At 23.7% G+C, this 12,214-nt stretch overlaps 3 protein-coding genes across 3 annotated transcripts; 1 reads left to right on the forward strand and 2 right to left on the reverse strand.

Moving 5' to 3' along the window:
- The first annotated feature begins 474 nt into the window (after positions 1 to 474).
- LOC126896958 (protein prenyltransferase alpha subunit repeat-containing protein 1) lies at positions 475 to 2,682 on the forward strand. Its single transcript, XM_050670209.1, has 4 exons — positions 475 to 732; positions 803 to 960; positions 1,715 to 1,927; positions 1,994 to 2,682. The coding sequence occupies exons 1-4, from the start codon at positions 653 to 655 to the stop codon at positions 2,608 to 2,610; spliced, it is 1,068 nt and encodes a 355-aa protein (XP_050526166.1). The 5' UTR covers positions 475 to 652; the 3' UTR covers positions 2,611 to 2,682.
- A 143-nt stretch (positions 2,683 to 2,825) lies between these two features.
- On the reverse strand, positions 2,826 to 7,109 carry LOC126896957 (sorbitol dehydrogenase-like). The gene is made up of 8 exons (XM_050670208.1): positions 7,068 to 7,109; positions 6,626 to 6,709; positions 5,497 to 5,530; positions 5,268 to 5,432; positions 4,413 to 4,572; positions 3,776 to 4,142; positions 3,091 to 3,215; positions 2,826 to 3,024 (listed from the first exon to the last, which is right to left on the reverse strand). The coding sequence occupies exons 1-8, from the start codon at positions 7,092 to 7,094 to the stop codon at positions 2,871 to 2,873; spliced, it is 1,116 nt and encodes a 371-aa protein (XP_050526165.1). The 5' UTR covers positions 7,095 to 7,109; the 3' UTR covers positions 2,826 to 2,870.
- Positions 7,110 to 10,526: 3,417 nt separating this feature from the next.
- LOC126896959 (uncharacterized) lies at positions 10,527 to 12,088 on the reverse strand. The gene is made up of 5 exons (XM_050670210.1): positions 11,816 to 12,088; positions 11,544 to 11,671; positions 11,333 to 11,465; positions 10,973 to 11,128; positions 10,527 to 10,844 (listed from the first exon to the last, which is right to left on the reverse strand). The coding sequence occupies exons 1-5, from the start codon at positions 11,856 to 11,858 to the stop codon at positions 10,693 to 10,695; spliced, it is 612 nt and encodes a 203-aa protein (XP_050526167.1). The 5' UTR covers positions 11,859 to 12,088; the 3' UTR covers positions 10,527 to 10,692.
- Between the last annotated feature and the right edge of the window lie 126 nt (positions 12,089 to 12,214).

The following is a 12,214-nucleotide window of genomic DNA, read 5'->3' on the forward strand; positions in this document are numbered from 1 at the left end:
ATATAAAAATCTTGACAGTGGACAAATCGGTAGCGAGAAATTGTTATGTAATAAGTTAAGATTTTCAACAGAGAAAATTAATGTGTATTTAATCTATGATCTAACTATGCTACGTCACCACTGTGCCAGGACTCCTCTGTGCTGGGTTTTTTTTTATCAATTTCTTGAAAAAGCGAGTTAAAGGAACTAAGATTACCCATACTTTTTTACAATATATTGTTTCCAACCTCAAACTAATATACTGTTTTTTTATATATTTTTTTTTTTGTTAAAGAATAATATCATAGATTAAATACACATAGATAGACCACGCCGTACACAATTNATAATATAAATAACATAACATATGTGAAATGCTCACTGAATAACTTATTCCATGCTGTGACGCGTTAATTTAATTTACTCTACTGCTATCTAGTAATAACATTATTATATTCTAGTATCTATATAAATTCAAATTAGACTGATAACCGTATCATATAAACACATTAAATAAACTAAAAAACTTTAAGGTTGAAATTCTTGTGTTTAGCAATTTTTATAAATTAAACTTCAATAAATATCTGTGCAATGTCTAAGTATAAAGTGTAACACTCATTTGGTTATAATTGAATTTCTGTAAAAGAACGTTACGGTTCTTGATTTAATAAATATGGATGTTGACGATAACTTTCCTGCTGCATTAAGAATTGTGACAGAAATTCAAAATATTGTTAATAAAGATGTAAAATTGTAAGTGTCTAAGAATTTAGAGGTGTTACTTTAACTTCTCATTCATTTAAAAATTTTATTATTATTATAGAAAAGAATTTGATCTAGTCATACAACCAGAAAGTCAAAATAAGTCTCCTGTCTTACACGTTGAACATTGTTTGGGTCTTGAAACATGGTGTGTACGTCATGTATACCAATATGTTTATCAAAGACTCATTTTGCATAGGAAACGGTTAAAAAGAATTGGTAAAAAATTTTAATATATAAAAAAGAATAACTTAAATTAATTATATTTTTATTAGTTTATCAACTTTTAAATTAATATTTTTGCTATATGTTAATAATTTATAGTTATTAAACCTATAAAACCATTTGATAGGATAAATCATTCAATTTTTAAAATAGTTGAAAAAATCTATTATAATTTCATCCAATCAATATTTTAATTTGGTACTCANTTTTATAATTTCATCCAATCAATATTTTAATTTGGTACTCATAGTAGATTTCAATAGTTAAATTATAAAAGAAAACTTTAGCTAATAATGAATAATAAAAATTATACTGTTTTGTGTGACTTGAATCTACAAAAATGGTTGGACAACACATCTTATTCAGCTATTGTTTTCTGACATTTTTTTAATCAAAATGACAGCAGTTTTTCTTGTCACCTCAGCCCATTGACACTGATGAATATCTAGCTATTCTTTAAAGAAACAATCTTTTGAGAAGTACTTTATTGAGTTGACTTGGGTTTTTATCCAATCCAACTCTCTATTGATTATGAAATCATATAAAGTAACAACATAGTTAAACATAAATTGCCTTACAAGGGAACTCTTAAAATTGAAAAAAGTGTAGGACTTAATGAGGGGAATAATTGTTATTTGATTGTCACATCCTATTTTTATGACATATCATTTGACAAAATAATTTCAATAAATTAAAAAAAAAGTATGATTTCAATTTTATAACCATATTCAATTGTCTATTGTTTTAGAACCAAATGATGTCGTTCCATTACTTACCTGTGCATTATTAATAAACCCTGAAGTTTTTACATTCTGGAATATGAGAAAAGAGCTTGTTCTAAGTGGATTTTTAGAACTATATGCAGAATTACATTTTTCTAGTCTTTCTTTATCATTTAAACCAAAATGTGCAGAAATTTTTATTTATAGAAGATGGATTTTGAAAAACATTCAATCAAATGGTAAAAAACTTATTTTGACAAATTTGATATATTTATTAAATGTTTTATTTATTTTAATTTTTGTAGATTCTATAACAAATGACATAGTATTGAATGAATTATCAGTTACTATGTCAGCTGCTGCTGCATATGCTAGTAACTATAGTGCATGGAATCATAGTTTTTGGATTGTTGAAAAGTCACTCAACCTTAAAAACTTTCAAATAATGGTCCACCAATGGGATTTCACAAAAAAATGGTGCCGTGAACATGTATCTGATCATAGTTGTATGCAGTATAGACAACGACTTCTTAAATGTTTTATTTCTGATAAAAGTTGTTTGAGACATTTAAAGTCTTATTTTTCAAAATCACTTGTTAGGTTTTTTAACCCTGAAGAAAAGCATAAAATTATGAAGCCATCAGATGAATGTATTAATGAAGCACTAGGAGTAATAATAGATGAACTCTATTTCAATGAAGATTTGATAGTTATGTATCATAGTCATGAAGCTCTTTGGAATCATCGAAGATTTTTATGTCATTTATTAGCAAATACATATTGTACTGATTCTGTAAAAGAAGTTTTAATGAATAATGAAAGAAGAATATGTACATCTATTATAAAAGGTAATGAAACATTTATAAAGAAACATGCAATTTGGCTTCAAAGAACATTAAGTATTCCTATAAAATTATTGTAGTACCATTTTTAAGATTGTTACCATTAATTTGTTATGCATTTAGTTTAAATACATTACATTATCAAAATTGAATTATATATTTTTTTTAATCAAAGAGATAAAGTCAGTGTTATCTTTTTTAGATCTTCATAATTAATTAAACTAAAAATATACTATCTTAATGATATTTTGTAATAAATTTATAAGACAAATTTTAATTCATCATAACCATTAAAGAAACTAGTATAGATAAAAATATATTTTCTAGAAAATCAAGTATATTAATCACAATGAATCATGACTTTAATGGCACCTCCTTCTCCAGTTTCAGCAGTCTTAAAAGCTTCCAATGAATTTTCCAACTTAAAATGATGAGTAATTAATGGTTTTAAATTGACACTTTTCGAAGCCACCATTTCTAAAGCATTTGGATAGCTATAAAGAATTTTACGATTTAAAAAATATCAAAGTTTTCAGGTTGTTTATTTATATTTTTTATACTCATTAGCATATCGAAATACTCCTTTGATATCTACTTCACGAGACAAAGCATTAAATAAAGGCAATTGAACATTTCCAGATGCTCCCATTCCAACAATTACTAATATTCCGCCAGACTTAGTGATCTATTATAAAACATATATTATTATTAATTTTAATAAAATATAACATTAATTCAGTAAGAAATATTGATTAAAAAATGCAAATTTTTTTTTTTAATATGCTATATAATCTCCTTACTCTTAATATTTATCTAAACGTAAAGTTATAAAAATTTCTATCTACCTGATATTTCTTTAGACAAATATTTTTACTGATAACAGTATTTATTAATAACAAAAAAAATAAAAATATTTTGTAAAGATATATTAAGGTAATTATAAAAAGAACTAAAAAGTGTCAAATGTTTTGAATAATTCAATTTATACTTTGACATAAAATAAAATACTTATAGAGTCAATCAACTCAAGGAAAAATGAGCTTAAAAAAAAATTATTTAGCTTGTATTTATTATACTGTATAAGAACACAATTTAAAAAAGCACATTTTCAGATAATTTTGTTCCAGTGTATAATAAATGAATCAGTATTACAGCTTAAAATCCTTAAACTTCAGTACTATTTTAATGATGAGTTTTTTTATTTGAAAACAATAGTAATAACACTTTATTATAAGTAAACAATACCTCTATTCCCATTTTCATAGTTTGTTGAAATCCACTACAGTCTAAGGTTACATCAGGTAATTTATGATCCATTCCATTTTTTACATGACTTATAGCTTCTTCATCTGAAAAACTTCTTTTTATTAAAATTGTTTTTGAGGCACCCATTTCTCTAGCTAAATTTAATCTGTATTCAGTTAGATCAGTAATATAAATATGTGATGCTCCCATAGCTTTTGCTGTTGCTAATGTGGCCAATCCTATTGGTCCAGCACCCAAAATTAGAATTGTAGAGCCAACTGTTATATTTGCTTTCTTACAGGCATGAACTCCAACTGAAAGAGGTTCAAGTAGTGCTCCTTCTTCTAAAGTCATACAATCTGGTAACCTGAAATATTTTAATTAGTTTAATATTTTACAAAATAGATTATGAGATTACTACAAAAAAATTGACAGTCCATTATAATACAAGTACAGAAGGTATAAATAAATATGTAAAAATGAATTATTTTATTTAAAAATTTTTCTAAATTATGGTTGGGTCTATCAGAGGCATACCCAGAAGTTTTCAATCGTGATTAATGTAAAAAAAAAACATTTAGCATGCTATTAAATTAAAATTTTAAATTGTTAAAATACTAATTTTGATATATCTTACTTATAACAAAAATCAGCAGCATGGACATAATACCGTGTCAAATTACCATCAAAAGGTGGAGTTGCACAAAATTGCATATCAGGACATAAATTATATTTACCTGTTTTACAAAATGAACATTTTCTACATGAAACTCCTGGTTCAATAGCTACTCTATCCCCTGAATAAAATAAATAAATAACATAAGAATCTTTACCTTAAAAATACTTTCATTTAAATAATATACTTAACTTATTACACAGGTTAATAAATATTGAACATTTTTTTCTTGTTTACAATAATTAAATGAATTATATATGGATATTCAAAATGATTATGAATCTCACTTCAGATTTTGACCATCACATCTAGTTTACCAGTTAATTACTAATTAATAAATATTTATTATTTAAACAATTAAATCATTACAAAAACTGAAAAAAATGTTTATATTTATAAATTTTCTAATATAATTTAATTATGTTAAAAAAGAGTTGTGCAAAATCTAAGGCTTTTCTATTAGGCATATGAGACTGAGTTACTAAATTATAAAAAAAAGTATTTTGGAAATTATAATATATAAAAATGGTTAAATTGACAAATAAGTTACAAATTTTGTACAACTTTTTTAACATCATAAAATTTTATTAGAAAAATTAAAAATATAAAAAATTATTTTTCAATTTTTTGTAATGATTTAATTGTTTAATTAATGAATATTATAAACTAGTAATATCTCATGAATTAGATGCGATAGGAAAAATCTGAAATCAGATTCTTAATCATTTCGAATGTCCATTTATAATTGACCTAAATATTATAAACAGTAATATAATTGTTATCCTGTTTTATTTAAGCATAATATATTTTTCATACCAACTTTAAGATTTGTGACACCTTTTCCAGTTTTAATAACAATGCCACTAGCTTCATGTCCAATAACCATCGGTTCTTTAACAATAAAATTACCAATATTACCATGTACTAAATAATGGACATCTGAACCACAAATTCCAACACACTGAATTTTTAATAATACTTCTACAGGTAAATAATACATATTTTAAGTTAAGTCTGTATCTAAATAACACAATTATTATCTTACCATTTTCACCAGGTTGAGGAATAGGACGTTGTTCCTAATAAAACACATTATAAACTGACTATTTAAATATTACAATTAACAAATGGTCAATTAATTTGCAAGTTATTAATATTTTTATACCTAAGCATGAAGAATTGAATTATCAATATGATAAAAAATATATGCAAGTAGAAAAAGTCAAAAGTATTCCTAAAAGTTATAAACATAATTTTTATTTTATAAGTAATTGAGTGGATTATCATAAATAGATGACCTTTTATTATTATANGTATCATAAATAGATGACCTTCTATTATTGTATGATACTGTGTTTAATAAGAAAATAACTATTTTAAAAAATGAAGTGGTACACTGGCATTCTTAGTTTATCTTCGGGAGGATATGCATAAGAAATATTCTTACTATCTTTTATAAATTATTCTAATTCTAAATCTTCCCTATATATTTACTTCATTATATGTGATTCATCTCCCATATTCCTCCTACAAAAATGTCTATAATATAAGGCAATATTAAAACAAACAATGAGAACAATAGAAACCAATTTCCTCCCTGAACACCTACACGTACATTTTTATAATTTTCATAGTAATAGAAATAGTACACTCAAAAAGTATAGAGCTTTCTAATTACTGTAGTTTGTGCTCACCAAGAGTTTAAATTTAAATAAAAAGAATGTATTAAAATGAAGTTGTCTTGCTAATTTATGAATGATTGAAAAATTCAAATTAATCTTAATTTATTAAAAGCAAAAATATCTAAATACAAACTTAAACTTTTAAGTTATCCAAATATATTTAAATATTACTTATTTTTTAATAGTTTTTGACTTTATAAAAAAATAAAATTTTTAATTAAAAGTTAAAACAAAATGAATAATTACAAAATAAATATTTAGTTGAATTGATGTAAAAGTTTAATTTGAAATTTTATCGCTTTATGGTATGTATTTCAACAGCTACTATTTCTATGTCTATTATTGAAAATAAGTAATTAATATTAACTTTTCAGATCATAGTTATTTCTTTTGGAAAAGGTATCGATACGAGATTTGGCCACATTTATATTTCAGTTTTAGATATTTGATGAAATTGAAGAATAATAAAACACAAAAATATCTACAACTTACAAGACGAAGATCTCTAATGCCGTAGAGTACACATGTCAAATTATCATTGTCAACATTACTGCTTAAAGCCATGATAAGCGATAACTGAAAAAAATTAGAAAATAAATTTAAAACAAATATGAATAAGTAAAGTCACTTGAAAAAAATGAACAATAATATACTCAGTTAAATGTTGGTTAACCTACATCATAAAATTATGAACTATTACAATCAACCACATTACCTCAAAAGGTTATCTTACCTTTATTATAATTAATTTAATGACACAAGTGTAAAAATTAAGATAACAATTCTGTAGGAGAATATAGTGCCTATTTCAATTATATTTAACAACTATATGTACGGAATGCAATTAAAAACTTTAGGCACTTAAAATCTACAATTCAGTTCATAAATATTCAAATACGTATTACTTCATTAAATACTAAACATGCTATCTTATTTTTTGAATAAGTAATGATATGCTCATTTCAGTAACTATCAAGGACACAAATAATTTTTTTTGAAAACAAAATGATAAATTATATTTTTAGTTTATAAAACGAAAATAATACAGTTTTTATTAATTGGTAATACTAAATTTTGATTGGATTAATAAATTAAAATAAAAAAATATCTTATTTTATACTAATGTAAGTAAAGTAATAACAATAGTTATATTAATGCTATGTAGAACAAATAATTCTTTACAGATTTTATTCCAGTAATTAGACAAAATTTAAGAAAATTTACGTAAATTATGAATATGTACGGTAAATTTATCTGTTACTTTATCATACGAACTAATTTACTTAAGGACTTTTTCTAGTTGTAAAATTTAAATATTTTTCAGGTAATTTGATGCTTTAATTTAAATATATATATAATGAATTAAAAACTCGCATCTTAGAAAATAAATCATTAATTATATGTGATTTATATCAATTATATTATGGATTACCCAGTGGTGTTTTAGGGGTATACGGCGTATATCTACTAACATTTGACTTATTTAACGTAACCCTAGAAAAATAATACCTACGTATGTTGAAAGGTATTTATTCATAAATTCGAGTGCACCCTAAAATAAAAAAAGTATTTTATGCCAAAATACTACCCGAAAATAAAATTGAATATTAACCTTATAATTAATATATCCGTATAAGTTGCGCTCATAGCATACGGCTGTTTGCTGTAACTAGGTAGAGCAAAAAGGCAAAAATTCAAACCTTGACTTGATTTGGTTTTTAATAACTGATACATTTAAAACTTATATTAAAGGGACAAAACGGGCATTTGTTTCAAAAAAAGATTTTAATAGGTATATTATATAAATAAATTATTTTTTTCTAAATTAAAATCAGATTAATTAAAAGTTTGAGAAGCATAAAAATAATGTTGCCAAGCGTAAATCGCAAGTAAGTCTTTAGTCACAGTTATTTTATTTTTAATTCAATAAAATAAGTTATTACGTTTCTTTATTTATTACAATAACTTATATCTTAAAATCCAAGTTTTTTACTATTAATACAATAACATAATTTTTAGATATTATTTCATTTCCGCATGTCAAAATATTAAAGGAAAACATGCTAATAAATTTTTAATTTAAAACCTAGTTTTTTATAGTTTCTTACATGGGTTAATCAACTAAGGTTAATTACTTGACCTAGTACGTTTTTGCTAAATCCATCTCACTCCATTGTTTGAATTGATGGGATATTATTGATAGCATTATCAATAATTATAACTTTCGACGGCAACGTACTTGAAAGTAACTTACTATCGACAATAATCGATTTAGTACACAAATATACTATCGAGAAATAAATTCCCATTTCAGTTAATTTTTATTAGAGATGGGAATTATGGTTCACCTAAGTGATCCGATTCATTCGAATCAGGTCAACTAGAAGATCCGGTTCAAAGATCTAAAAGATATTTTGAGTCAATTGAATTGAACATTCAATATAGTTTTGATTCTTTTGCGGTTCTCGATTCGCGAAACGCATGTATGATTCGCGATTCGGATTAGGGATGTGTCGTATAAACAAATGACATATGAATATGTTATCATTGATATTTGGTAAGCGATCGAATCGGTTCAGTGTGATTTATACGGGAAAAAATTAGTTTTTGGGAGATCCGGACGACTACGGTTCGGCGATCTGAATCATTTCGTTCACTATTTTGACCCATTCATTGCGATCAGTTCGTTCGCGAACGACTCATCTTTAATTTTTATCATTTCTTCACTTTGAAGCTATTTAAATTGAGTATTGTCCATAAAGATAAATTAAAATAGTTTTTTGGTAAATTTCATTTTAAGTTTTTAATTTTCTGAATATCAACATTGTTCAAATTCTTTTATAAAAGATAAACTAAACGTTATCTTATTCTATAAGTAACACAATTTTCTTTGAGTTATATTTTGTTATCTGCTATGGTCAAGCGCGAATACAAAATACATTTCTAAGTTGGAGAGGGCATTTTAAAATGTAAATCAAAATTAAATTAATGTAACATGAAATTCTAAAAATATATTAAGATAAATATTTGCTCTACACATTTTTAGAATTTTATCAGCGAGTAAAATTACTTCCCACACGTTTTAAAGTAAGCAGACAAATAAAACTAAGTAATATAAAATTATTAAAATATAGGCAAAATAGATAGCAAGAGAAATAAGGAGGCATACATAAAATACATGACAATATTAAACAAAATAAGCAGTGGATGCATACAACCTATTATTTATAATTAAATCTTGAATGTGAATAAGGGACATGATATTTTTTCTCACTACAATATATATAAATTATAAATTTTTAAAAAGAAACTTCCCAGAAGATAATTATTCTCCAATTAAATAAAAAAAGTTGGGATCTTTTACAGTATTCAAATTAACGTATATTAATAAATGTTCGTATTTTTATTATTTATTTGTTTTATAAAATAAATTATTATATAAATTTACAAACAACTTATTTTTGAAATTTTATTTTTAACATGAAATACTATTTTAAGTAAAAATTAGGTTATTGTCTTTAAAAATGATAAAAATCAAACATTAAATTAATATTATATATTAGATAAACTGCTTCAGAAGTAAGATGTTTCTTTAAGATATAAAATTAACTAGTTGAAAAGTTTTTTTTTTTAACTTTTCAAATTAGCTGGTTAATTATTTTTCTTATAAACTTTTTAACTTAACTTATTCAATTTCATAAAAAATGTATGTCTTTATATGCTGCGTACATAGTTTAAATTTAAAAAAAAAACGAATTTTTCCCTATCTTAAATATTATATTTATATAACAATAAATACAATTTTCTGAATTTGTTTAAAAATGTATGTGATTTTTGTTTCATTAACAAGTTTTCAAGATAAAACAAGGTTATCAACATAAAAATGCAAAAAACTTTTTGTTATCATTAATATTTTTTCCTTTTCAGTTTTAAAAGTTGAAAATCGATTTTTAGCTTTCTTTTGCATCACCGATTAATAAAAAATAATTTTAAGAAATTTTAGCCAAAGAATTAATTTTAAATGAAATAAAAATTTTTTTAACTATTGAAGTTAAAAAACTTAACTTGTCAACTTATCTTTTAACTTAGCTAGTTAAATTTATAATTTGTTAACTTATAACTGTTAATTAATCGACATTGATCATACTAAACCAAACTTGAGTTAATTATTTCCATTATCTTGTCCATTTTTGGTTATATTATCATAAAAATATGTTCATTCTTCCTGGATGGCCAATAATTCAAAAACAATTATAATGAACCATTATTTTTTAAATAAAAAAAAATATACTCATGAGGTTACATTAAGTTTTATCTAACAAATTTATATATTTGAATTTTTAACAATTAATTAAAAATCTTATAAAATTGTTACAATATTTCTTGATATATAAGTAATTTACTAATAAATATTTGTCCTTATAACATTTTTAAACTTAAAAAAAAATTAACGAAATAATTATACTTTTAAGATTTTTCAAGCTATATGATTCATAATTCAATAAAAATATAAATATTTATTTAGTAATATATGATACACAATAGTTACAATCAAATAATTAAATTCTGCAACAACTAGTATTTGAATTGTTTTTATTAGTGTTCTGTAAATCTTCAGGATCAACTTCAAGTTTTAAATTTGATGGTGGTTTTTCACTCTCCACTATTTCTATTAAATTTCTTCCAACATTAGTAAATAAATCTTGAATACCTAGTAGTTTATAATACATATAACTAATTATATTTTACTTATGAAGCAAACCTCAGATACAAACATAAATAGTATTTGTCATATTGCAACTCTAGTACTTACATCATTAATTTGTTTATATTACTCACCTATATTAGCTTGAGCACTTGTTTCCCAATAGTATGCATTTACATAATTAGAAAATTCTTTAGCCTCTTCATATGTAACTTTTCTTGATTCTGCTAAATCTGTTTTGTTACCAACAACATAATACACAACTGGTGTATCTGTATTTTTTCTAACTTCTAAAATGAAATAATTTTTTTTTATTATGATATGTAAAATTAGGTAATACAAAATTATTTGCTAATTAAAAGTATAGTTTATGTATAATAAAAATTGAAGAGTAACGTAATTATTAGTTACTAGATGGTAGAGAATTTATACTATTTAACTGTAATATTTTTAAATATTAAATAATAATTATTAGAAAATACTAGTTAATATACCATTAATCCAATATTTGACTTGTTCATATGACTCTCTATCAGATACATCAAAAATAATTGCTACAGCATCTGCATTCCTGTAGTACATTGGAACTAAACTCCGAAAACGTTCTTGTCCAGCCGTATCCCAAACCTAAACTTACCATTATAATACCAAAATTATATAGATAACATTAATTAATTAATTATAAAAAAAAGTTATAGTTTTTACTTTTAATGTTATTTGATAGTCTCGAATCATTACTTTGGCATACATAAATGATGCACCGATAGTAGCTTCAGAATCCATTTTGTAATCTCCTTTAATATATCTAGTAATAATGCTTGATTTTCCTACTCCTACTCAAATAAAATAAATTATTAAGATGAGTCTATCTGAACAAATTAAACTTCTGAATACATTTTATTAATCATTAAAAGATTTATAAGAAAGTTACTCAGTGAATAATGAATAATTTCAAAACATTAAATGTTTAAAAATACCTTGTGAGCCCATAAACACTAATTTAGCAATAAGCCTCTTCATTATTATAAGATGTGTATAATATCCGATTACTTAAGGAAAATCATCGATTACAAAATATCACAATTATTAATAGGTGCAAGTATAAAAAATACTAATTTATAGTTATTTATTAATTCTAACTATCAAATAAAAAAATATTACATTGAGTTAGATACAATTCATTTATATATGAAACAAATTATTTTGAAAAAATTATTAATTACATAATTGCTTGAGCAATATTTTCATAATCGATTTACTTAGGAATCTTATCTACGATAAAATTAATAATAATTGATTCAAGGTTCTGTTATAAATTCTAATTGGCTTAAATCATATTCAAAGATAACGTTAACATGTATGCAGATAACTTAGTT

Source organism: Daktulosphaira vitifoliae, unplaced genomic scaffold, assembly GCF_025091365.1.
Source record: "Daktulosphaira vitifoliae isolate Bord-2020 unplaced genomic scaffold, ASM2509136v1 Scaffold_1, whole genome shotgun sequence".
NCBI lineage: Eukaryota > Metazoa > Arthropoda > Insecta > Hemiptera > Phylloxeridae > Daktulosphaira > Daktulosphaira vitifoliae.

What these genes read in the sequence shown, in the direction of transcription:
- LOC126896958 (XM_050670209.1), top strand. Translation starts at nt 653, where the DNA reads ATGGATGTTGACGATAACTTTCCTGCTGCATTAAGAATTGTGACAGAA. An exon ending in GTTAATAAAGATGTAAAATT is followed by an intron (nt 733 to 802) that starts GTAAGTGTCTAA and finishes TTATTATTATAG; the next exon opens with AAAAGAATTTGATCTAGTCA. An exon ending in GAAACGGTTAAAAAGAATTG is followed by an intron (nt 961 to 1,714) that starts GTAAAAAATTTT and finishes CTATTGTTTTAG; the next exon opens with AACCAAATGATGTCGTTCCA.
- LOC126896957 (XM_050670208.1), bottom strand. Translation starts at nt 7,094, where the DNA reads ATGAGCATATCATTACTTATTCAAAAA. An exon ending in TGTCACAAATCTTAAAGTTG is followed by an intron (nt 4,573 to 5,267) that starts GTATGAAAAATA and finishes TATTTTATTCAG; the next exon opens with GGGATAGAGTAGCTATTGAA. An exon ending in GTATTTCGATATGCTAATGA is followed by an intron (nt 3,025 to 3,090) that starts GTATAAAAAATA and finishes AATTCTTTATAG; the next exon opens with CTATCCAAATGCTTTAGAAA.
- LOC126896959 (XM_050670210.1), bottom strand. Translation starts at nt 11,858, where the DNA reads ATGAAGAGGCTTATTGCTAAATTAGTGTTTATGGGCTCACAAG. An exon ending in AGTGTTTATGGGCTCACAAG is followed by an intron (nt 11,672 to 11,815) that starts GTATTTTTAAAC and finishes TTATTTGAGTAG; the next exon opens with GAGTAGGAAAATCAAGCATT. An exon ending in AAGTGCTCAAGCTAATATAG is followed by an intron (nt 10,845 to 10,972) that starts GTGAGTAATATA and finishes ATAAACTACTAG; the next exon opens with GTATTCAAGATTTATTTACT.